The sequence below is a fragment of the Rhamphochromis sp. 'chilingali' genome (assembly GCF_963969265.1).
Source record: "Rhamphochromis sp. 'chilingali' genome assembly, chromosome: 12".
NCBI classification, from domain to species: domain Eukaryota; kingdom Metazoa; phylum Chordata; class Actinopteri; order Cichliformes; family Cichlidae; genus Rhamphochromis; species Rhamphochromis sp. 'chilingali'.
In genome coordinates, this window is record NC_137939.1 from 22415483 (window position 1) to 22441491 (window position 26009).

At 38.8% G+C, this 26009-nt stretch overlaps 2 protein-coding genes across 2 annotated transcripts; one reads left to right on the plus strand and one right to left on the minus strand.

The window, feature by feature from the left end:
• On the plus strand, positions 1 to 22426 carry gls2a (glutaminase 2a (liver, mitochondrial)). Its single transcript, XM_080900096.1, has 18 exons — positions 1 to 340; positions 1965 to 2052; positions 3797 to 3918; positions 7800 to 7929; positions 8016 to 8095; positions 8239 to 8402; positions 9116 to 9174; positions 10969 to 11001; positions 11101 to 11159; positions 11244 to 11310; positions 11427 to 11477; positions 13301 to 13477; positions 13592 to 13723; positions 13903 to 14001; positions 17280 to 17341; positions 18518 to 18594; positions 18765 to 18828; positions 18924 to 22426. Exons 1-18 carry the CDS (start codon positions 129 to 131, stop codon positions 19078 to 19080), a joined length of 1833 nt encoding a protein of 610 aa, XP_080756222.1. The 5' UTR covers positions 1 to 128; the 3' UTR covers positions 19081 to 22426.
• spryd4 (SPRY domain containing 4) lies at positions 22192 to 25603 on the minus strand. Its single transcript, XM_080900097.1, has 2 exons — positions 25437 to 25603; positions 22192 to 23105 (listed from the first exon to the last, which is right to left on the minus strand). Exons 1-2 carry the CDS (start codon positions 25567 to 25569, stop codon positions 22564 to 22566), a joined length of 675 nt encoding a protein of 224 aa, XP_080756223.1. The 5' UTR covers positions 25570 to 25603; the 3' UTR covers positions 22192 to 22563.
• Between the last annotated feature and the right edge of the window lie 406 nt (positions 25604 to 26009).

Consider the following 26009-nt stretch of genomic DNA (forward strand, 5'->3'; position numbering starts at 1 on the left):
ACAGCTGCTGCTATTAAAGCTCCGAGGACCAAGGAGCGCAGGTCACAGATATCTCTCAAGATCAGCTACTGGAGGAAAGAAAAAAAAAACTACTTTGAATTATTAAACGCTGAGCCCTACTTATCACAATGCATTGCCTGAAAAGTCTGAGGACAGCTAACCCGGGAATCCTGCAGCTATTTAAAAATGCAGGGATCTTTGCTAGAGTTGGAGCTGACAGCATGGTTTTGTCCAGGACTCAGCAACCTGTTCTTCTCCCCTGCTGGGCAGCAGCATCACCCCACACCCACAGAGCCTATCATCACCAGCAGGGCCCTGATGTGGACCAAGGACACACCAAGTAGGTCACAGAAGACTGTCATCATTAATTAGTCAAAAAATCATTCAGTACTTTTATTTTTACTACAGTACTCTCACAATAAGAGTAATAATTCTACTAGCATTAGCTGCTTAAGTCCCCCTCATTATTCAAGCTTGTAGTAACAGGTGGCCACACTAACTAAAGTAAAGTTTGTCAGAAAAGTTTCTTATTTTGTGGTAAATAGTCTTACCTTTTATGTAAAGCTGGGAAGATTCACCAATGAAGTCTGTAAGATGTAAAACTGCAGCTTGCAGGCAGCTAATGTTTGCTAATAGCTGGAAAAAAATGTTGGTTTGCTTTTGTCCAGAGGTTAATAAAAGCAATTAAACACATGCATGGAAAGCAAACTTTGACAAAACAGTTGTACTACTAACAATACGGCAGTGTGCCAGGTCAAGAAACAATATAACATCTGCTTCCCACAAAACTACACTGAAGGCTATTTTGAAACTTTTGTCGGTGTGGTTACTACATCAGGAGGCTTTAATGCAGGCTAACTGAGACTGGGGTTCCTATTTGACATGACCCGTATCCTAAACTAAAATTATACATTTTTAAACAATAAAAGCTAAACTGAAATGAGCAAACCCAATACATTAAAAAAAAAAAAAAATGTAAAAAAATACATATAAAGCTAGGCTACCATAACACATATTGTGTTTAATTAGCAGGCCATCACTCTGCCTGGTCCCCTTTTTCCTCTTTATGCTGTTCACATTTTCACTGTTTCAAATTTTTAAATATGTTGATTTGATGCTTTTCACTTACCTTCAGTGATTTAAGTAAGGAATGTATAGCGAGTAACTAAATATCTCTAATTTGGGCTCCTGGTCAAACAAAACAAGAATCTCTGTGTATACAAAAAAGTAATTTGTAGATTAAATAATAAGTATTTGCTAGTGATAAAAGTTACTCAATTGAGAAATATGGCATAATTGAGGCACTGAATTCATATTATTTGATATAACAGTATTTTTTATTTAATTGGCACCAAATTACTTGCCAGACTTAAAGCAGTTAATTTCCTTCTTTATTCTGCTAATTGCCTAAACACAGACACATTAAAAGTGCAGTGATTAACACTATATTAAAGTGCATATTCTGTAAATCTCAAGTGATCACTATTATGTATATAATTACAGCAGGAAAGATGCAAAAATTGCTGTAAAAAGGAGTGACACCATTATCAATCTTAAAATGACTATGGTGCTGTTACTTTGGGTTCTTTGGAAACTGATTCAGTCACCCTTGCTAACTCTATAACACTTCATGACAAGCAGGTTAATTGTTTTGCCCTTCTTATAGATGAAAATTGATAAGTTCAATTATATTTTAAAATATCTGTCTGCATATTAATTGTATGCAACACTCCAAAAACTACACTGTATATTTTATGTAGATTTTTTTTAAAAATATACATGTAGTTAAGCCTTCTCTAAAACAAAGTTTATGTTAGGATCAAAGTAGATCACTGGAAAAATGCCAGTATTTACACTAGCTTTATGTTGACATAAACTTTGACTCATTGCTCAAGTTCTGACATTGAAGCTTGTCCACATTTAAACATCAAAACCTATTGCGTGTGTGTTTTTTGTTTTTATAGAAGCAGGTTGATGTCCAGCATGGAGGACCTGCTTTTCTACACCATCACTGATGGCAAAGAGATGATCCCTCTCTCCCAGTTCATCTCTGTACGTCAGCAGCACATTTACACTTCCTCTGTCACACTGAGCACTGTTTTGGCTTTTCATGGCCCATGTGAACATACACAAACACACTCGACTACACCGTTGACTTTAACCAAATCACCCTTGGCAGTGCCATGTTATCCCACAACAGGAATCCAGAGTATCTCCACCTGACTGAGGAGTCCAGTTTAAAAAGTGTCTAGGGACTTTCTTATGCAATAGGACTATATATAGTAGCTGTGGCACTAAGGACCAAAGTAATTAGAATCAGAGAGCAATATTAATTGTTCACATTAATTTTTAATTATTATTTTGCCTTTAATTACAACAGGACTTTACAGTTGAGATGTTGTACTGGTCGATTTAATAATATTAGTAGATTAAAGGAATTTAATTTAGGAACCAGCACCTACTATTTCCTTACTTAATCTTAGGAGCATTATGAGGTTCCTGTCAGATACATGAGGTCCCACTAAGCTCACACATTCAAAAAAGTCATGCTTCTATGAACAGATATGAACCTTTTCATATCTTAAAAGTCTCACAAGAGCTCAGGTTACTGAGAAGTAGAACATAGACTTAGAGCATAGAACATAAACTCGGAGTCTTTTTCCCTTTTCTCCTGTGATGGGACATGTTATACAGACAGCTGGTGACTGCGGTGTCTATGACGACTCAGTCTTTTTAAAACAGAACGTACATTAAGAAGGAGAGACGTGTGTCAACACAGGTGACAGCACAAATGACTTGGTGTGTTTGTAGAGGTTACTGGAGCGGAGATGGAACGGGAAAGTGGTACTCGGTGTCCCTGCAATGGAAATAACAACTGCAAAACACATTGACCCTCAGGGTGTCATAAAACACTGGAAACCTAAAGCAGGTGATCTAAAAAAGGCAGAGTCAGGACTTTGAGTGCAGTCAAATAGTTACATTTGCTTAGAAAGGTTTCTAAGTGAGTAAAGTGACCCAGAAGTATATGCATGGCAGCCATAATTAGAGATGTTTGAAATTTCTAAATACTAAAAAAGCTACTTTGGTTCTTCCTTTACTTCCTTCTTTAGCAAAGGATACACTGGGCCATCATTTGTGAATGAAAAGGAGATAATTGTGTGTGATGATGAACAGCTTGTAAAAATTAATTATAAGTGTGTTTTCCACTGACCCAATTTTTTCTTCTTTTTTATTTTTTATTTTCAACAAGCTGTTAAATGCACAACTGAACGTCATGTTGCTGTTAAAAAAAACAATCTGCTTCATTTAAAAGCTGTTGCCTTTCGCTAACATATATTTATAAAAAGTTCTGTCTGTTGTGCTCACAAACCCAACCCTCAAACAGTCAACTGAAGGGCTCGACTCTAAAATAGACTCAGGAACACTACAACAGTCTAATTTCAGCACTTCCTGCAAGAGCATGTTTGGAGCCGCGTGCTTGCTTACAGAATTACTTACCAGTCAAAAGGTGTCTCACTGGTCAGGAGGGTTGTACACATGGTGTCCCCAAAATAGACCCACATACAGCGGCTGTCACTGTGACTTGCGAGATGGATTCCAGTGATCTGGTCTATGCCTGTATTTCCGCCTCTCTCCCTTGTGGCAACACCTGAAGCTTTGCAGCTCTTTCACTGTACATGTCCTTGACACATGTTTAATATTCTTACATAAAAAGCTTTTTCAGTGTGTGAAAGAATATGTCAGTAGGTCACTCCCTTCTTTTCTCCCTTGTGCTTCTTATTTCCCTTCTCTGCAGGCTTTAAGAAAAACAGGCTTGTTAACATCTGACCCTCGGCTACGCGATTGTGTCCATCAGATGCGACAATCCACCCGTGACTCCATTGGGATAGTCATGATGGATAAGAAACTTTTCAGAAGGTGAAAAACATTGTGTATAGTGATGTAATAATAATAGATTGCATTTATATAGTGCTTTTCGAGACCCTCGAAGCACTTTACAATTCCACCATTCATTCACTCACTGGTGGCAAGCTACAGTTGTAGCCACAGCTGCCCTGGGGCAGACTGACAGAAGCGAGGCTGCCATCGGCCCCTCTGGCCGTCACCAGTAGGCGACGACCGAGACTGTCCAAGCTGGGGCTTGAACTGGCAACCTTCTGATTACAAGACAAACTGCCAACTCTTGAGCAACGATCGCCAAACTGATTTTGTTTGGGGACACAGTTGCTGAATACTTGAAAACTAGTCAGAAGACCTTGAGTGAAATATATTTAATTATAATCTTTCAAATAAAGATTGAGTAAATGGGAGGAAAATGATGAAGTTTGGTTGAGTTTTCACATGAGTGTTTGTTAGTGATCTGTGATCAGTGCTATTTGAGTCCAAGGGCCTGACAGAGACGGGCGTTTTATGGCTGACAGCTGCAGCTAACAAAATTCACGTGCATGCATGCCAGCCAAAGCAGTGGAGTGTGCTGGAAGACAGGGGGTCTCTGGGGCTGTTAATGAAAGGGCATCATTCTGGTTTGGCTCCAGACTGTGGCAATTACATTAGCAGGCCCAACAGATCCGTAAGTGCTATGCAGGCTGCTGACCAGACATATCATTTCATAGCAGACTTGTGTAATTCACTCGCTCTCTTCCTTTGGCCTGGAACAGCACAGGGTTAAATAGTCTGACTATCTCTGTTAAAATTAATTGGTCATTTCTGATTTTCTGTGCTTGTTTTCTAAAATTTGTGAGGTCATCTGTTCCTGAAGAACACTCAAGAGCATACTATAAATATGCTACTAGAAACGGAGAGAGCTAGCTTTTATTTTTTTTAAAGATATGACCCGTATGAATAATGGAAGCTCTCTCCACTCTCTTTTCCTGGTGTCCCAAACCTCACGTTAGCATCGTCTTGGATTAGTGAGGCCTCTGGGCCCAGATATTTTAGTTCAGAGCTGTGACAGAATGTGCATACCTTTCCTTGAGAGCATACTGCATTGCTGAGCAGTTAACACACACAGCAATGGAAATCTATAATAACTACTGGATGAGTTGGTATGGGCAGGTTTGTTTACCCTTTTAGCTAAATGTCAGTTGGCCTGAAACGGGTTACTTTGAAGCCTGCGTGTTGAAGATTTCAATTATTGATTGATGTTTTAGTTATATAAACAATTTTTCAGGCACCACCTTTCTCAATAACTTCAGGATTTTCCGCTTGGATCAAAGAAGCTAAAGAAAATGTCTGGACTCCTTTTCTTTGAAAAAAGCCAAAGGTTTATCTTGTAAAGCCAAGTGTATCATTTTTTTGAGACTTTTACATCATCAATGAGTTTTTCTTTTCTGCAATAAAACAAAATTGCAAAAAAAGCCAAACGTAACAAATATTATACTCATTTGATGAACTAAAATATATGCAAATTAATGTTATTTAAGTTTCAATAAATGCTTTATTTCATGGTTCAGGTTTTTAAGGGTTTAAGGTTGGACGCTCATATTACAGAGGAGTGTTTTGACTAATTCTCAAAAACGGTTATGTAGTAATACAACTACATATAACTCAGAGTAAACTACTTAATATAACTTTTAGCTTAAAGGTGCAATCAGCCATTCTGATGTATAAGCCATTCAGTTTATACAGTACTGTGCAAAAAGTCTTGAGTCAGTCCAATCGTTAACCTTTTTCAGAGGAATTGTTTCTTTGCCATTTGACTTATAAATCATGCAAGGCTCAAGTAATGAACTAGTGTTGAGTGTACACATAACAACCCATAATAAATAAAGATTTTACTGTTACTAGCAGCAAAAGCTAATCGTTTCTTCATATTTCTTTAGATTAATCCTTGAAAAATGCTAATGATAACAGTTTGATTGGCCTAAGATAGTGTTTTTGCACCAACTAGGTGATTCCCAAAGACTTTTTGTAGAAAATATAAGCATGTACAGTGCATAGTGTGCTCTTAAAAAATTTTTTTAAGGGAACTGGAAATATGGAGTACAAAAGAAGAAGTAGGAGGCATGAAAAACTATCTGCAAAAGATGAACCGTATCTGAAATTCATGTCCTTAAGAAATGGGAGAGAAATCCAACAAAGACCTGATACGAGACATGATGGATGGATCTGGACCTTCAGTTGATCCATCTGCTGTTCACTGAAGCTGCCGTGAAGAAACATTCTTAAGAAAGGTGCATTTGTAGTTCAAATCACTGTCATGGGAAGGTCATTAGAAAACTACAAAAGTGAATGGTGTGTTTCAAAACACAGCAGAGTCTCTGTCATGGCTGAAAACACCACTGGCTGAAATGAGATTGCATTTCAGCCAGTGGTGTTGAGGATCTTGAAAACTGATTTAATTATGAACTCAGAAAAGTCACATTGTGATGCAATACTATCTACAAAGTGTCTCACGGGCAACAGCTTCATAACAACATTCCCCAAAACACCGTCAGTGCAGTAAAAGCATACCTGAATATGAAACACAATAAAACGCTATTAGTCACAGGTTGGCCAAGAAGACTGGATAACTATTTCTGAAGACTACTTAAAGAAGTTAAAGCAAAAGCTTGCCTCAGAGAGTTCAGGCTATGTGAAAGAATAGACCGATAGCTACTTTATTGATCCTTACAAGGGAAGTTGTTGTCTTACAGTAACAGGTTAAGAATGAAAAATAGTGCAGTCTACAATTTGCCTTGCTGACATTGAAAAGGAGGTGATTTCTTCCAGACCTCTCCACAAAGTTCCTCACCAGCTTCCTGCACTCAAGCTACTGCTTAATACACGCAAGGTGCTGATCTCAAATATTGGCTTTCAAGCTTATTTAGAATTGCAGAAACTCTGTTTTTTGCCTTACGTGCTGTAGCTTGATTTGTTTGCAAGTTTCAGTAAAATCCTGCACATATTTTTCCCTTTTTTTTTTCTTTTTTTTTTTTCTTTTTTAAGCAAAATGCCAAGACATGAGTGAAAGCTCAATACCTTTGCACAGTATTATATGGCTCCATTTGAGGACCTGCTAGCTGTACAGCTCTTTGTTTGATTAATCGTCCTGAGAGTCACTCTGAAACAATATCCTAGACCAAGACCGCAGTCATCAAAAACCTCACAAAGCTCCACCTCTCCACCAAATTTCATTAAATTTAACTTAGTACTTTAATCACGTAGCTCGTCTCGACTTGGCTTAGCGAAGTACCCAAGAGGCCCTGTAATTGTTAATTGTTTATGATTGGTGTCTGCTGTTCAGCGTTTTCTGTTGTCTTACGTGTGAAGCTGAGGTGTAGTTGCTTGCCTGTCTCACATCACAAAGAATACGTCTGATATTAATAATCCAAGTAAGCCAATATTTCCCACAATTTCTGCTGTAACTTAACACAGCAGAGTCAAAGGGATTTTATTTGTTTATGAAAACATCTCAGTCTCCATTACACTTTATTACATGGGATAAAAGTCCTGTTTTATCACACTGGTGTGAATAATAAAATTTATTAAATCCATTAGTCTGGTTCAGTTGTGGGAATTGTACATGCTGCATTTCTGTCACATTGACACGGCTCCCTGGCACAGAACCATCTTTGCATTAATATATATAATGTCTTTTAACTGTAAAGGGTCATAATGTCTGCCATGAAAACACTGATCGGTACCTGGATTTACTCACTGAAAGGCTTTTATTTGGCTCCTCCTATTGAAGGGTGGTTTTATGGGCAGTGTTTTTGCTACAAAGTAGCTTCAGTGACAGTTAGGAATATCAAAATTTACTAATTAAAGCGCGCCTTTTAAGGGTTTCTTGACCTCATTGTAATTGTGTCCTTTCGTAGGTGTGTGGGCAACAACATCATGCTGCTGACTAAGGCTTTCAGAAAAAAATTTATCATCCCAGACTTTGAAAAGTTTGTCCACCAAATTGATACAATGTACGACAGTGCGCATCAGCAGGAGGGGGGACAGGTAAGTGCCAGACCAACACGCGTATTGATTTTAGCGTGTGCGTCATCATTTTTTAGCTCACTCACATGTTTCTTGTCTTTATGCAGGTGGCTGACTACATTCCACAGTTGGCTAAGTTCAGCCCTGACCTGTGGGGTGTATCTCTGTGCACAATCGACGGACAGAGGTGCAGTATCAGTTCCACTTGTTCTACGTCTTTCCATTCTCTAAACCTCCACCGTGTGTACTGCCTCACTAACACGCCTCCATTTTTATTTTATTTTTTATTTTATTTTATTTTTTTCTCCATTACATCCTCATGTCATGCAGACACTCTGTGGGTGACACCAAGGTTCCCTTCTGTCTGCAGTCATGTGTGAAGCCTCTGGAGTACGCCATCGCTGTGCACGAGTTTGGCAGTGAGCACGTTCACCAGTTTGTGGGCAAAGAGCCAAGTGGTCTCAAGTTCAACAAACTGTCCCTAAATGAGGAAGGCAAGTGATTTGCGTAAAGAACCCCATTTATGCTCCCTGCGATAATAACATGAGTCAGAGTTTACAAGAACATCTGTCCCTCCATTTTTTTCAAATGTCCAGACACTGCTGCACATATTATTCTGCCCGACCCAGCGATCAGCACGTGCGTGGTCTCTGTGAGGACATTATGTGGATGGGAACAACATTACTACGCAATTTCAGAATTGAAAACAAACAGTTATCTGTGTATTTAGCTGCAGTTAGAGGGTTTGATGGTTATTCCCACCTATTTCCAGTTAAGAACCACAGTTAACCTAATGTCCCAACAGAGTACCCAGAGTCAACCCACACAGGCTGTGTATTTTTTTGTTTGTTTTTATTTTGCTTATTATCTTTTTTCCATCACATTAAAGGAATGCCATTGCAGTCAGAAATGCATTAAACTTCTAACCTAGAAATATTCCTTGAACATTCAATCGGAAACATCATTAGAGCTTGTAGGTATAACATTTACAAATGTTGTATGAAATTTTCCTGCCAGCTGGGTTACAATTAAAGTACCTGCTCATCTCTAAAGCCAATTGGATTTTACTGCATGTCTTCAGTTCATTAGCCGTCGCTGCATCCTAAGCCCCCAAGATGAAATTTATTCTCCAGTCTCAGCAGTCTCAGTTTATTATTCTTGTGGTTAGGGGCAAATCAGTGATAACTTGCTCTCATTTCTTGTGCAGATAAACCACACAACCCCATGGTGAATGCTGGAGCTATTGTCATCAGTTCTTTAATTAAGGTAAAATCTAAGCCCTGAATACATTGATGTGATAATAGATGCTTACTGAATGCACATGTCTGTGTTTAAGAATATGCACATAAAATAACTACGTAGTTGTCGGTCATTATATGAGGTTGTTGGGGCAAAACAGAGGAGTCTCTTAGGAGGCAGCTGGACATGACCAAAAATAGGCTTTCCATTTTTAAACCCAGTCCTTATTAAATGTTTTCCCTTGAATTAGTACAGTGCAGCATAGTGTTCTGTAGCCTCTCCAGAGATTCACAGTTCAAAGGGGTAATCACCTGTTTAAAAGTCTGTACAAAGCAGGAGTGAAATAGGTTTTGCAAAAGATTTTTTCATAATGTATGGTTTCACTTGGGTTTTAGCTGCCGGCTCAACACGAGCTTGAAGTTGCCAAAAAAATAACTCTTTCAAACAAACTCTTTTTTTATTCCTGTAGCCAGTGCATGAGTAGGGACGAGCCCTGTATGGTTTGCAATCTTATAAAATTTGCAGTCATTATGAAACCTGATTGTGCCACAGTTTGCAATCTGTGTGTGACCTAAGCAAGCAAATCCCTTTAGTGGTACTTTGGACGGTAGAATATTCAATATAAAGACAATTGTGAGCTAAATGTTGTGAACTAGTTTAGAAAATTGCTTTTTTCATGGGTATGAAGCGCTAAAGAAATACACAGCTGAAAGCCACAGATTGCTGGTTTCTTAAAGGTCAAACTATTGGTGATGTAATGTTATTTACAATGCAAAGTTCTAGAAAGCAACACTTTTATACCAAATAGGTTGAAGTTTACTGAACAAACTCCCTCCTGATGGATAACGTCAGCAACAGCCATGACATCCTTATCTATTGGCTGAGATTATATGCCCCCCATAGTGACTTATCTGTGATCTTTGCCTTTACTCCAAAACATACAGTCATATATGGTCGTAGAGGCTTTGCTTGTGTTGGTTTTTGAAGTCTGACAGCTGACTCTTATCATATGTGGGCCAAGTGCAGCTGCAAGGGAGGGGAATCGGTCTGGGGCGGACAACATGGCGTGTGCATGCTTGTGGCCAATTGTGGCCCCCAGAACTGAAGGTGTGTTAGCCAGCCTCACAGCTCAGTGTGTTTAGAGGGGGCAATACTTGTGTCAACATAGTTTATTCAGTGTATCTGCATATAGTTTATATTTACACTGAGGAGATTATATACTTAAAAAGCATTTATTTTAGACACAGAAAAGGAAATTAAAGGCTAAAACTACAAAGTATATAGAAGATGCAACATTTGTGCACATTCGGGAGTGCATAAATATTGCTAAGGTTTACATATCAAAGTTTAACATCAAACATCTGTATGTTTTGGTCAAAAATAATTTTTCATATTAGGTAGCACACCAGAGATAAATTCCCTTGAAAGACATAAAGCCTACTCTTTTAGTGGTCATGAGATTTAGTCCTCAGGTCTTTCCTTGAACTCAGTGATGTCTGCTATCATCCTTAACCTTTCGAGATAAGGCCATTAAATATGAATGTAGCGCCATCCCCTTTTGGTACCTCTACAACACGGTAATGATCATCTGCTGGTCCATGAAATTCAAGCACAACCATAAGCAGCCCTCACGTCACAGCGAGCACATTGCCACGAGGGCTGACACGCTCAAACACACCATGTGCACATCAGATATTGACACACACCCAAGATCAAAAGTATGCTTCAGTGTCAAAGCACTCAAACACTGCCATCTGTAGGGACTTACTGACTCTATTGAGCTGGCAACAGAAAGTTATTTTTCCTCTTCTCTTCTTACAGCCTCATTCAAATAAGGCTGAGAGGTTTGACTATGTAAGTAAATGTTTTATTTTTAGAAATTTTTATATCTAGTCCCTTTTTCTGGTATTTGTTCTTCCTGCTCAATGGTCTCTAAAAGTGATGTTACTGCAGGTGATGGAGTTCTTGAAAAGCATGGCTGGTACAGAGTATGTGGGCTTCAGCAATGCAACGTGAGTGGCCTGCTGCAAGAAATGTAAAAACTATTGTCATTTTGTGCCCTGAATGATGGTTTTCATATCGCTGTGTGCCGGCAGTTTCCAGTCAGAGAGGGAGACTGGTGACAGGAATTTTGCCATTGGGTATTACCTCAAAGAGAAAAAGGTGCGTTTATTATTTTTGGTGTTTTGCATACAATATTAATTACTTCAGGGGTTATTGAATTGAGGTTTTAAATTTAATTGAACAGTATATGCTGACTCTAATCTTATTCCTTGCAGTGCTTTCCTGAAAATGCAGATATGATTGCAGCTCTTGACTTTTACTTTCAGGTGAGATTGTCCTTTAAAGTTGTTGGAAACAATATTTTAGCATGTGTATGCTAGCAGAGCAGCTCCCTGTCAGTTGGTCCAACAATTTGATCCAGATTAAACACAACTGGATGGCGGCACCAGTCATGAATCTTTTTACCCCTTGTTCAAGTTTCCAATTGTCCAATAATCTATGACACTTTGCAAGTATTTAAATAAGTATCACTCCCACTAACCTCAGCTTTAATATTAATGTTTAGCTAAGTAAGCAGTGTAATTAGAAACCTCATGATTATTATAGGTCGATAATTTGCTGGACAGTGAAACTTCTTTTTCTAGGGCAAATCTACACTCTGCTACAGTTCACTGCCTCTGTTCATCACATCACAGTGAATTTTAAATCAAACTATCAATATGTGATTGAAGTACATACTTCCCGCTTTACTTCAAGGGGTTTTACAACAATTTTCCGTTAACTGTTAAGGTACTACAGACATTTTTATCAAAGCATGCTCTGTAGCGTTGAGATGATTGACTTGGCTACTGAAGATTATCCCATTTCTTTACGTTAAGAAACGTTTTGTTTGATTATGTAGCATTTTTGGGGGTCATTATCGATTTGCTCTATGTAGTGCTGTCATGCTGTTTTGCAGCATTTGGCTGAATCAGAACATAGCCCTCTACGCTTTTGCAGAATTTTGCAGGCTTGAGTGTTAGTTTTTTTTTTTTGTTTTTTTTGGCAAAGTTTAGCCTTCCTGTTCTTGAGTGTCTCTTGGTTATAGACTTTGATTATGATATTCCTACCTCCTGCAAAATGTTTTTCTCCTGGTTAGATATTGTTAGTTGTCAATGTCATACTTTGCCTCTCCGAAACATGAAATGGGCATGCATGCAGAAGTTGCATTACCAGCAGGGGCAGATAATATATTTAAAGCCAAGAAGTCTGTAGTGAACCAAAAAAACCTATAAAGTACATTTCAGGGTCCTTAATGGTCAGAAACGATTAAGCTAGTTTCTTCTTTCGTCCTTCCTTCTGTCAGATTTTTTTATTTGGCCACTTCTAAAGTTTTGCCATCTCTGTGATAGGTTAATTTTGCTTTTTCAGCCAAATGATGGCCTCCCTCACTTGACAAGTCTGCAGCTCTCATATTTAAAATATCAGTAAAAAGCCATGAAATACCCATTCAACACTCACCCGACCCTGAAACTTGTCAGTGAATTGTTCAGTTGCTTTTAAGCTATTGAAAATCAGAGCCTATATATAAAAAAATTGTATTTACTAAAGAGTTATTGCAAGATTCTTGTAAAAAACCTTGAATTAAAGCTGAAGTTTGGTTTAAAATCCACTGTGGTGGTACACAGAGGCAAAACTACAGAAATTGTGTTTTTGACCAACAAATGACGGATCTAACTGTACCTGCTAAGCATCAGCGAAACATTAGCATTTAGCTATAAAATAAAACACCCTCATCTCTTACTGTCGATAGATTCGTCATAATAAGATCAAATTTTAATGTGCACCATGAAAAGTCAATCATGGCGACCAGAATTAACACCTGAAATTTACATGATTTAGCTAATTGATCTTTTTCTGTTATAGTTTACGGACTCATCTCTTAGCAGTCTTTACACACAATCTTTTCTGCATCAAGAAACTGACATAGTTGGCGACCAGCTGATCAAGAAAGTGAAGGGTTAAACACTAAAACTACTATAGAGCAAAATATTTCCCTCACAAGTTTCCACGTTGCAAAAGAAATCTGTAATGTAAGAATAATACAGTAAGAACAATATAGTCCAATTCTGTGAGTATTTAATCTTTTTTTTTTTCTCTTAAACTCCAGCTGTGCTCCATAGAGGTAACCTGCGAGTCAGGAAGCGTCATGGCTGCCACGCTGGCAAATGGGGGTATTTGTCCAATCACAGGCAACCGCGTGCTGAGTGCCGAGGCAGTGCGCAACACCCTAAGTCTCATGCATTCGTGCGGCATGTATGACTTTTCTGGACAGTTTGCCTTCCAAGTGAGTCCCTGTACTGGAGGAAGAAAATTGATTTTTTTTTTTTTTATCATAGAGTACTAATCATGAGATGTTTGCATCGAGATTTCAGATGTTTTGTTGGTTGTCCTTGTCTAGGTGGGCTTGCCGGCTAAATCTGGCGTTTCAGGTGCTGTACTGCTGGTGGTCCCCAATGTCATGGGTATGATGTGTTGGTCCCCACCATTAGATCGTCTTGGAAACAGTGTTCGTGGCATTCACTTCTGTCAGGTATGCTTCTTAAACATAATGACAGTTTTTTTTTTTTAAGTCTTAAATATTTACATTTTGTAACAGAAGCTAAATGTTCATGTCTTCTTTGTGTTTTTATGATAAAAAGTTAAAGATCAAATTCACCACATGTTATGTATGTCATATTAATTATTGTCTTTTATTTGTTGATTCATCAGGATCTCGTGTCTTGCTTTAACTTCCACAATTACGACAACCTGAGGCATTTCACTAAGAAACACGACCCGAGGAGACGATTAGATGACGATGATGATCCAGTGAGTTTAGTGCAACAAGTGTAGCCAGTGCTTTCTTTTCAGGTGACTGACTAACTAAGGGTGTTTTCACACCGATAGTTTGCTTCCTCTGGTCTGGGGTCAGAGGATGAGTTTGTAAACTTTCCCATTTGGTTACTTCACAAAACTCACAGCGAACAAGCCAAATATGGACTTTCAGTCCTCTTATATTAGCCTAATGTATCTGTGGAAGGCGCAACAAAAGTAAATACAGGAAAGAGCTGACAAAAGTGGTTATCTGACCAAATATAAATAAAGCATCACACATCATCACATATTTGGAAGCAGTCAGTTGCCAACTTCTTAGTTTTGGTCTGCACCATGTTCACATCTGCACAAACAAACTGCACCGAAGAGAGAGGGAGAGAGAGAGAGAACCAGAGTTCAATGTAAGCAGTCTAAACAGCAGAGGGCAAGCCAAGTTTATTTATATAGCACAATTCAACAACAAGGTAATTCAAAGTGCTTTACAGAGACATTAAAAAACAAACAATAAAAAGCATGATTTAAAATTGATTTAAAAAAACAGTAGATAAAATCAGTAGTTAAAATATAAGTTTTGAAATTTAAGCTTAAAAGTGTGGATTTGGTGCTTTATTCAAATGCAGCTGAGAACAGGTGAGTCTTCAACCTGGATTTAAATAAACTGAGTGTTTCAGCTGATCTGAGGCTTTCTGGGAGTTTGTTCCAGATATAAGGAGCATAAAAGCTGAATGCAGCTTCTCCGTGTCTGGTTCTGACTCTGGGAACTGATAAAAGACCGGATCCAGATGACCTGAGGGATCTGGAAGGTTCATACTGGGTCAGGAGGTCACTGATGTATTTTGGTCCTAAACCATTTAGAGCTTTATAGACCAGCATCAGAACTTTAAAGTCTATCCTCTGACGGATAGGCAGCCAGTGTAAAGACCTCAGAGCTGGACTGATGTGGTCCACTTTTTTGGTCTTAGTGAGGACTCGAGCAGCAGAGTTCTGAATGAGCTGTAGTTGTCTGACTGATTTTTTTTTTTTTTTTTTTTTTTTTTTTTTTTAGGTAGACCTGTAAAGATGCTGTTACAGTAATCAAGCCTGCTAAAGATGAATGCATGGACTAGTTTTTCCAGGTCCTGTTGAGACATCAGATCTTTTATCCTTGATATATTCTTGAGGTGATAGTAAGCTGACTTTGTTATTGTCTTAATGGGTTTTTCTAAGTTTAGGTCTGCATCCATCACTACACCCAAATTTCTCACCTGGTTTGTGGTTTTTAGATGTATAGATTGAAGTTCTCTGGTGACCTGTAATCGTTTTTCTTTGGCACCAAAGACTATTACCTCAGTTTTGTTTTTGTTTAGCTGGAGAAAATTGTGACATAACCAGTCATTAATTTCCTCAATGCATTTACCAAGAGCCTGTACAGGGCCTCGGTCTCCTGGTGACATTGTGATATATATTTGTGTGTCATCTGCATAGCTATGATAGTTTATTTTGTTGTTCTTTATAATCTGTGCCAGTGGGAGCATGTAAATGTTAAACAGAAGGGGTCCCAAGATGGAACCTTGGGGAACTCCACATGTGATACTTGTCTGCACAGATGTGAAGTTACCTATTGATGCAAAGTATTTCCTGTTTTTTAAGTATGTTTTGAACCAGTTTAGTACAGTTCCTGAAAGACCTGCCCAGTTCTCCAGTCGTTTGAGTAATATGTTGTGGTCAACTGTATCAAATGCTGCACTGAGATCCAGCAAAACTAAGACTGACATTTTTCCACTGTCTGTATTCAGACATATTTGGTCAGAGCGGTTTCAGTGCTGTGGTTCTGTCTAAAACCTGACTGGAAGGCATCATAGCAGTTATTCAGGTCTGACTCCAAAGTCTTTGAGACCTTTTTGAAAAAACTTGTTGGCAGGACATCTAAACGGCAAGAGGAGGTGTTCAGTTGACCTAAGATGTCCTCCAGGTCTTTGCTGTTAATAGGGTGAAACTGTTTGATGGTGTTTAAACAGTTTTTCAGTGGACACAGTACATATCCTGAATCTGCTGTTGATGTACCAATTGCTTGTCTAATCTTTTGGATTTTGTCTGTGAAGAATTTGGCGAAGTCATTGCAGGCCATAGTCGAATGAAGTTTAGCTGCCACTGACACAGGAGGGTTTGTTAGCCTGTCAACTGTAGAAAATAAGACCCGAGCATTATGACTGGTTTTGGTGATGATGTCAGAGAAGTAGGAACATGAATTACTAACAATATACTGGAGCCCTGTTATGCTCATTATCAAGGTTCATATTTGTAACCTTGGTCTCAAATAGAGTCCAAGGTTACAAGGATAAGGATAAATAGTCCTTATTTATCCACTCCATTAAACAAACAGATTTATCTCCCTTACCCGTCTCTTTAAACAAGCTTTCTTCTGATTGGCTGCTCTCAAAAACAGAAGGTTTGGACAGCAAGATCTGTGATTGTTTAAAGGTTTGATTGTTTAGCCTCCTAGAACCTGGCATCCACATATGTGGACATCACATTTTGGGTTATTTAGACCAAAATACTCAATTTTGCTCTACAAGGGCCTGATATCCACTTACGAGGACATTATACTGCTACTGTTCTATCGAAATTTTATATGAATATCCTCATATGTGGATCTCATTTTTCTTAGAAACAAAGATTAGGTAAAGAAAAATCTGGCAATTCTTTGGGACCTGATGAACGTAAAAACAATCAGCCCAAATATCAAAGAGAAATTAAAAATGCATGCCATGGAAGAGTTCGGGTCTTAGGAGGTTAAAGGTGTTTAGAATGTACTCGTTTAACACTGTTAAAGCTGTGAGGTTTCTAACTACAACTCACTGCATGAAATACTAATTTGTGTAAACACTTTATACCACACATAGGATGTGGTATTTGCGTAATCACACTCTTTCTGTATCGCTTCACATCACCTACAATGGACCAGTTTAAGTATTTAGGTGCCCGAGTTTTTCTCCTGTCTCCATTATTGTTGCGACCTTGTACACTTTTGATGAGTTGCATGATCTTGATTGTGACTGACTGGAACTGTTCTCAACCATCTGTGTTTGAGATGACATAATTAAGGACTCCCTTTCTTTGAGCCTAAAGGAGACAAAATGCATCTGAAACTAAGATTCTAGAGCAATCTGAAGGCTGAGCTTTAACATTATACAGATTGCCTTAATATGCAATACTTTGGCCATGTTTAGTATGAGCATCCAAAACAAAGCAGATACAACCACTCTCACAGTGTTTGTTGTTTGATCCATTAGAACAAGTCAGTGGTAAACCTGATGTTCGCAGCATACAATGGTGACGTCTCTGCTCTAAGAAGGTAAGTAAAACCTGGATATAATCGTTTTTTAGTTTTTACCAGAAACACATACACAACACAAACTGTTGTATGATGCATTCTTACATAAGCAGATTTTTGGGCATCAATGCAAATGCATTTTCCTTATAATGTGGCACCATTTAAAAGGAAACAACAGTGTCACATTGTTACAACAAAGAAATAATCACTTTTTGTGCTAAGTTTTCTTGTTGTCATACTAAATAAATACATTTTAACATACTGTATGTTAGAGGTGGGAATCACCATACATCCCACGATACGATATTATCACAATACTTAACGCACTATACGATATTATTGCGATTGTTTTTTTGGGTTTTTTTTGTTTTGTTTTTAAATATCTGCGATATTCAGATTCTGTACATAAAGGTAAACTTTATCAATATTCATTTTATCTAATATCAAAGTCTTGCACTCAGTCTTTCTCTCATTTCAGTCAGTTTTATTGTTGACAAACTGAACGGTTTGTATTACAGTCTAGTCCAACTTAACTGAATGCAACCATCTGGTACAATTATAGCTATTCTGAACTATGCAATTTATGAAAACTATGCAGCCCATTCAGCAACTGAAGAATTTGAAAGTAAATTAAAACAAAATATAATTTAACATTAAATAAAAAAGTTTTAAACTTAATTAAAATAAAACATGTCTTAAATTAAAATAAGTAAACTGTCATGTTTATTGCTGCCAAAAAAAAGTTAAATACATTTGGACAGTGAAGGAATGTCAGGATTCTTGCTCAGAAAAAGGATCAACATGCTCTGAAGTCAGAGCACAAAAACTTTTTTTGTAACAAAATAGCGATTTCTGCTGTCCCTGTATCGATACATTATTAGCAAACAAAATATCACGATACTACACAGTATCGATTTTTCCCCCCACCCCTACTGTATGTTAACAGTCTTTATGTCTAGCTAGCTTGTCTGCTGGCTGTAACAGACCTTTATGAGGCGGTATCAGTCTTCTTACCTAATTCTCCATAAAGAAAGGGAAAAAACATTAAAGAGCATGTTAGCTGCCATATAAATGTGATTTCATCATGTAACTGTTTCTCACATATCATGGTTTCTGACAGTTGTCCTTCACTGGAGTTACAATAACCTTTTCGTGTGCGTCTTATCTCGCCTTCCCGTGTCCTTGTTATCCCCCCAGGTTTGCCCTTTCGGCTGTGAACATGGAGCAGAGGGACTACGACTCTCGCACAGTGCTCCACATCGCTGCTGCAGAAGGTGACACTTTTCATTATTATTTCTTTCATTGTTGGAAAATCCTGGCTTCAACATTCAAAGAAGTCTAAATTGACTACAGCATGTTTAGTCTTCTGTTCTTTGGGCTCTGACGTTGGGCTTGCTGCATTATTTATTTATTTTATTTTTTTATTTTTTTCCTCTCTTTTCAGGTCAAGTGGAAGCTATAATCTTTCTAACCGAGATATGTAAAGTGAATCCTCACATGAAGGACAGGTAGGAATTTAAATTGTCCTCTCCTTCATTTGAAAGCGATAACACTAACTTTAAAAAAACCATTTATGTCCATTTTGTGCCCTGTTACTTGTTAGATGGGGGAATACACCTCTAGATGACGCCATGCAGTTTGGCCATGGAGTTGTTGTTTCGCTCCTGCAAGAGTACCAGCGTGTGTACGATGACATCGACTCACTGAGCAACACAGATGAGCAGAAAGCCGCATTTGATACGCTGAAGAGCATTGTTTAAATCTACTAGGGATCATGAGAGCTTGCAATGAAAATTAGTCTTTTTTTATTATGTAGCTGAGAGGAATGAAAGAGAAGTGAGACTGAGAGCAGTGATGAATGAATTAGTTCAACTTAAATGTGGTAGAAATGTTACGTGAGCATCGTCTCATAGACTGTGAAAAGCTGTATCTCTTTGCAGACAGAAGGTTTGTATCAGAAAAGCGCTATACAAACAAGCAATGTCAGGCTTGTGTGGAGAAAAATTACATTGATTTATATTGTGATTTGGACTGCGTTGAAACTTTAATGCTTTTTTTATGCTCAGCTTCCGATAGATAAATGAGATGTAAATATCTAAAGTGCTTATTTATTTTTAACACGGTGAGATGTTGTATCATCTGCCTTATTAGAGAGTAATTTAATCATAATAATAGGTTTATGCTTCTACTGAAATGACTGTAAATATGCCTAAAGCTGCTTTAATAATTATTCTACCTTGACAGGATATGATTCATAGTCATGGCAAAAAGAAGGGACGTCCTCTTTAAATTATAAGGTTTTAATATCTTGTAGATAATTTCTGGAGTAGGACCACACCTCTATACACACCCCTTCTAGTTCTGTCTTTATATGACCCCTACCCCTACACTACAAGCTGTTTGTTCTTGATTTTGTCTCCCAGCCTTCCTCTCTTTTTCAGTTCATGCCCTCCTCATTTTTACCTTGGCATCTGCCCTGCTGCCAGTCCCATCTGAGGCCTTCCCCAAACCACAGTCTCAATTCATATTCACACCATCTGCCATTATCAACTTGAAATGCTGTAAAACCTAAATGTGATGTGGTTCCAGCTAGTGAAAGGACGTTATTAAAAAAAAACTAAACAAAAAATCCAAAAGCTGTGTGTGGAAAAACTAAGTAGAGCCTCTCTGCAGCCATAGGAATTAAGGGGGTAAATGGCAGCCAAGCGCTGCTAAGTGCACTTAATTAACTGATGATCAGCAAGTTTGACCACCTTTTGTAAAAGCAGATGTTTAGATAGTTTGCAGGTGTGAAGCATTCAGGTGTGTTAACACAGTGCCAAGACTCTACAGGCCTCAGTTAGACAGTACAATTAGAAAATGACAGAAAATGTCTTGGAAAGGTTTCTAGGAGAAAGCTTCTTCTCCCTAAAAAGACCTTGTCAGCACAACTTCAGTTTGCAAAATTTAATCTGAACAACCCACAAATGTCCTTTGAGCACAACAGCAAAATGGAGATATTCGGTCCAAAAGCAAAGAGCTGTGTTTGGCAAAAAACCAAACACAGCATACCAGCACAAACCTCATACTAGCTTTTAAGCTGGATAATGTAGGGGTGATGATTTGTTAGTTTAGTAGTCAGAGGATCTGGGCATCCTGCAGTCATTGAGTCGACCATAAACTCCTCTGTATACCAAAGTGTTCCGATTCAAGTGTAAGGCCGTCAGTCTGACGGCTAAATGTCAGGTCACAAAACTGAAAAAAACAGAAAAGAATGAAGATGTTGCAATGATCCAAAGTCCAGAACTTAACACTGGTGTTCCAGCAGTTTCCAGTTCATGGCAGACTTGGTGGTTCCTGCATTCTTCCTGATCATCCTAACTAATTTCCCTTTATTTAAATGTGACAGTTTGGATCTTCTTCCTACCATTTGCAAAGTGGTGACACATCCAAATAACCTGTACTTGTGTACAGTTTGAACTTATGATCTTAGAAACTGCAGTTCTTTAGAAATGGCTCCAGATACCTTCCCAGTTTCTGTAAATCTGTGTTTCTCCTTCTTACAGCTTCACTGGGCTCTTTGGACTTTACCATTGTTCTGAGTATTGGTCAGTTCAATGAGTGCTGTCAAATAGACTGTATATCAATGACCAATCATGATCACTAAGGAGAAGTTAATAGGCCTTATGAAGTCAAGACACTGTAGTACATTAAGCAGTATATTTGACCCTGTGTGGATTAGAAATAATCCAAAATAACTTCAACTCGTGAATCCAGTTTTTGGATTTTAAAGTCATTAAAGATTTGTGCTGTATAGTTATTCCACCCTGAAAAAGAACAGTTGGAAGAAATCATTCATGCTCACAATGAGTGTTATGTAAACATCTGACCATAACTGTTCAAAAAAACCATACAACTGACGGGGGCTGTAATTTCTTTTTACCATGACTGTAGTTAATGTCTGAAACACTAAAAGTACCGTTTCAGTCAGTTTCATATCAGACTCCTGTATGTCCAAATTAGTCTTTATAGGAAACATGAGTAACCTATTTTTTTTCCCTATTTTCCTGTGTACATGACCATGCAGTAATTTCTGATCATCTTTGTGCAGTTGTTTTGATTTCTTTCTCAGCCACAAGATGTTCAGAAAAGGTTTTGACATGCCACACTGTTCAAGTTTCTGCTGAAGTACGTCAGGCGGATTGTCCATGTTTCTCAAAACCAGGATGTTGATTATATGTGAAACATATAAAACGGGTATTAATGCCCATGAGAAACACTCTTCTTTGTCAAGGCTTCAGTTTACTCTGCTGATGGACTGTGATGTGATTTTTGTTTTTCTTTTTTGCAGTTTGAAAAACACTTCTCATTGGATATTCTTGTCAAACAAATATCTGAATGTGTCAGGTGCTGGGAACAGTGTACATTTGGGCTGACACAATATGTGAATGTGAATATAAGCTGTGCACATATATGAACGCAAACTTGTGTTTTATCAGTATGCAGACCTGTGATGATTTCACTGCGCTTCATTTGCAACGTGAACTGTTTTCACACACATGAAGTCTGGAAAATGTTGGGATGATGTCCAGTTTCCTTTCTCAAATGCCGCATTCAACAGGAGAAAGTTCATGTCCTGACAGTTCTCACTTCTGGAAATATTCTGGTTTAAGTGAGGGTGCTTCCTGCACAGTCTCCTCATTCTAAAGAGGGATTGAATGACGAGCGTGACTGTGTTGTTGCTGAAAAGTTCATGTGTGAAAACTGCTTTACCTGCAATGAAAAAGCAGTTTCCTGATTTGTATTAAAGCCTTAAGGTCACTGTAAATGACAAACTGTTGTAAATAAAAGAATGTAGAGGCAGCATCAGTGAAGTTATTTTATTAAATTTGAGTGTGAACATGAGCTTGAAAAATGCTTTGTGTTGACTTAAGTTTGCAAAGGTGGGTAATGCCAGCACATTCAATGTAAAAAACAAAACAAAAACTTGGCAGCTGATGTTCCTCTCAGAGGTAGCACATGAGGTACACTTATAATTGCCTGAGGCTTGATGACATACAGAGTACTGGATGGTTAGAAAACATCTGGACCACACACACACACACACACACACACACACACACAAATTAAGGTAGACATGATGCATAAAGATATTGCTTTCTTTTCTCCACTTATTAAAGATACTGTTCTCATAAGTACTGCCATGGTAACAAGCCTAGCCTGCTACTTTTCCCCGACCTTTACAACGATCACGCCATCCAGCTTCACATTAGGCCTTCGGGCTCCTCCAGACCCGAGTGTGTGAGCAGCTCCCCATCCCAAAGTCCAAACGCCGGACACAGGGGGGCCTTGAACTGACCCCTAACAGTGTGAATGATCCTGGGCTGCTCCACGTCAACCAGCCCCAGGAAACCCCCTTCATAGTCAAGAAGGATCCCAACACGGTCTGGCTTGCCCACCAGTGTCACAGGAACTATCTTATTGCTGGTCATGGCAAACCACTTCCGCTGAGCATAACCAAACACCCAGGAGGAGCTGTTGGTGCCCACGCAGTCGTCTCTGGACATCGCCGCCTCGGCCACGCCCAGACGAAATTCTTGAGACTTTTTCACCGTCACCTCCCAGTAGTGTCGTCCGCTGCTGATCTTCTTGTCGCCGAACACGACAGCCCAGTCCCGGAAACGCTCGGGGTCATCTTGGACCTGGCTGGGGTCAAGGCCCATCATGCGATAGATGACGCCTGTGTCTTTCTTGAAGAGGTCCAGACTGCTGTGGGCTGTTCGCTCGTCGAGCCTGAACTGCAGACCTAGAGATAAAGACAACAGGAATGTATCTTTACATGACTCAAGTTTGATATCAGTTTAGTGGAAGGAAAAAAAAAAAGTCTCTTCCATCTGTGATTTGCCTGCCTGTGAAAAAAGAAAGCAAAAGAGCATGGGCTACAAGAAAAGTTCTAAGTAAGAGAGACGTGAATCCTTTAAAAAAGTTGACCACCTTCTCCTTTCTTTCATATCAATAAAGAAACCTGGACGCTTTGCATACCAGCTTTTCTAATACTGTTGAATTCGATTCTCAGAAGATGCTGTGATCCGGACTATTAATTATCACTTTATTGTGGTTACACTGAGATTGGGGGGCCAGATGTGCAAGCAGTCCCAACTCATAAGTAATATTTAAATCAATTCTGGGACACTGATAGCGCGGGCCAACAGTATTTGAACACACACACACACACACACACACACACACACACACACACACACACACACACACACACACACACACACACACACACACACACACACACACACACACACACACACACACACACACACACACACACACACACACACACACACACACACACACACCACTGAGAAGTGATTAAATAAGTTGACAGCTTTAAAAATATATGGCTTCAGTTACTAGGTGCTGTACGTCTCTTTTGCAAATGCATGTGCATCACTGAAGGCAGGCCAGTTCAGTACCCGGGATCTTCTATTATAAAGCCATGCTGTTTTAATAGGTGCAGAATGTGGTTTAACATTATCTTGCTGAAATATACGAGACCTAAGAAGAGACGTCACCGGATTGGAACATACTTGGCTCTAAGAACCTGTATATACCTATGGTGGCATTCCAGCTGTGCAAGTTGTCAGATCCATATACACTTAAAGCAGCTTAATACCATCGGAGTTGCAGGCATTTGAACTGAGCATTGATGAAAAGTCAGACGGTCCCTCTTCTCCTCAGATCAAAGGATGTTATGTCCATGTTTTCCTAAACGAACTTCAAATTTCAATTCAGGTGATCACAGAACAGTTTTCCACTTTGACTCGGTCCATTTTAAAGTAGCTTTCAGTGAAAACAGCAGCATTCCTGGTGCACGTTCACATATAGCTTTTTCTTTACAGACCTTTATCCTGAATTTGTGATGGCACAGTGAACTGTGTTCACAGTGATTTCCATGCCTGTTTTGTTTTTGTTTTTTTGCTGCCTTAGGGCCTGAAGATCACAGGCACCCAATACAGAATTTGAGCTTTGTCCCTTGCACACAAAGATTTCACCAGTTTCTTTAAATCTTTTGATATTATACACTGTAGATGATGAGATATTCAAAGTCTTTGCAATTTTATGTCGAATAACATTATCCTGAATTGTTCCACAACGTGTAGATTGATTTGTTTTGCAGACTGGTGAACCTCTACACATTTTTACTCCTGAGAAACTGCCCTCTCCAAGATGCCCTTAATGAACACTTACTTTCTTAGTCTTTTCTTATGTGTTCACCTACTCACCCACTGAGCCAAAGTGGCACCCCTTGTGCCAACTTTTTTGAGATACGTTGCTCGCATCAACTTCAAAGTGAGCTAATATTTATTCATTAAAAAACCCCAAACACATTTGATATGTTTTCTCTTTTCTATTAGGAATAAAATACAGGTTTATGAGATTTGAAAATCATTCATTCTGCATTTAGACATCTTCTAAACTTGCCAACAATTATCAGTGCATTACTTGGCAACTCGAAATGTTAAAAACCCTGATTTTTCTCCCAGGTTTAAGCCCATCGGTCTGTTGTACATTATCGTACAATTACTAGCCTGACTACAGTAGATCTTAGTATGCACAGGTGCTCAAGTGTTTTCTGAATGCAATGGACATTAGAAAAGTAATAAAACTGCTCATTTAAAGGTACATTTCCTCAGAAAAACATTTGAAGGCAGGAGTTTAATGCACCTATTTTCGGACAGTACTTGTTTCGCTGCTTTTTATTTCAGTTTAAACTTCTATTACTTCAACACTGTTCACACATACTATGGTCTATGTTTATTAAAATTTTAGTCCCAATGGGCGTGCATTTCAAGGTACAAAGACAGCTACGGCTCCGTGTGAAAACATCAGTCAGGCGTATCCGCACAGCTTTCTTTGTTTTTTTGTTTTTGCTTTAAATATAAATTTAATCGGATTTTATGACCACTTACAGCCCTTACTACTACAGAAAAGGTAGGCCATAACGGAGAATCCACACTAACAAACATAACCCGTTAGCTGTCAGGTTACGCCTGTTGAGACACTGACCTCTAAGGGGGCGGGCTCAAAAGCTAACCTTTATTTAACCACTACATTAACTCACTGCTGGCCGTGGATGTGGAGATGAAGCAGGTCCTCGCTGGCAGGTTGACAGCCCGTCTGTGTCCGGCTGACAGGGAGGAAACAGTGCGTCCTGCCAGGCGACAGACACGAGCCGCACTCACGGGCATCGCCATGTTTTCGCTGCGGCTGCTGCTGTTCACGTTTTAGCTCCTTTTGCTCATCAAATGTAGCAGCTGCGCGCTCTGCCGCCCCCTGCAGGCCTGGAGAGTAGCACCGACACCCGCGTGGCCAAAACATTGATCAGTACCACGGACAGCAGCCTGCCTATTATCAATTATCCTTACATAATTGATGCATTATATATTATTTATTCTATCCATAATAAATAATACATACAGTAATATAAACATCATGCAATAAAGCATTTAACAGAAGGGAGCAACACTTTTGGAATATTTTAGTAATATTAGATTCACAACAATACATTTTCAATATTAATTATTAGTTTAACCTTTAAACAGCCTAGTAGGTGATTTATGGCCCTAGCTGTATTTTTTCTATGAGCAGTTGTGATGTATATAAGAGCAAACATGTTTTCTTCCATGCATTTTTC

Excerpts from the sequence above, each read along its gene's own strand:
- spryd4 (XM_080900097.1), bottom strand. The coding sequence starts at position 25,569 with ATGGCGATGCCCGTGAGTGCGGCTCGTGTCTGTCGCCTGGCAGGACGC. Across the intron at positions 23,106-25,436 it reads CTCCACATCCACGGCCAGCA|GTCTGCAGTTCAGGCTCGAC; the intron begins GTGAGTTAATGT and ends CTTTATCTCTAG.
- gls2a (XM_080900096.1), top strand. The coding sequence starts at position 129 with ATGCATTGCCTGAAAAGTCTGAGGACAGCTAACCCGGGAATCCTGCAG. Across the intron at positions 9,175-10,968 it reads TCATCAGTTCTTTAATTAAG|CCTCATTCAAATAAGGCTGA; the intron begins GTAAAATCTAAG and ends CTCTTCTTACAG. Across the intron at positions 18,595-18,764 it reads CCACATCGCTGCTGCAGAAG|GTCAAGTGGAAGCTATAATC; the intron begins GTGACACTTTTC and ends CTCTCTTTTCAG.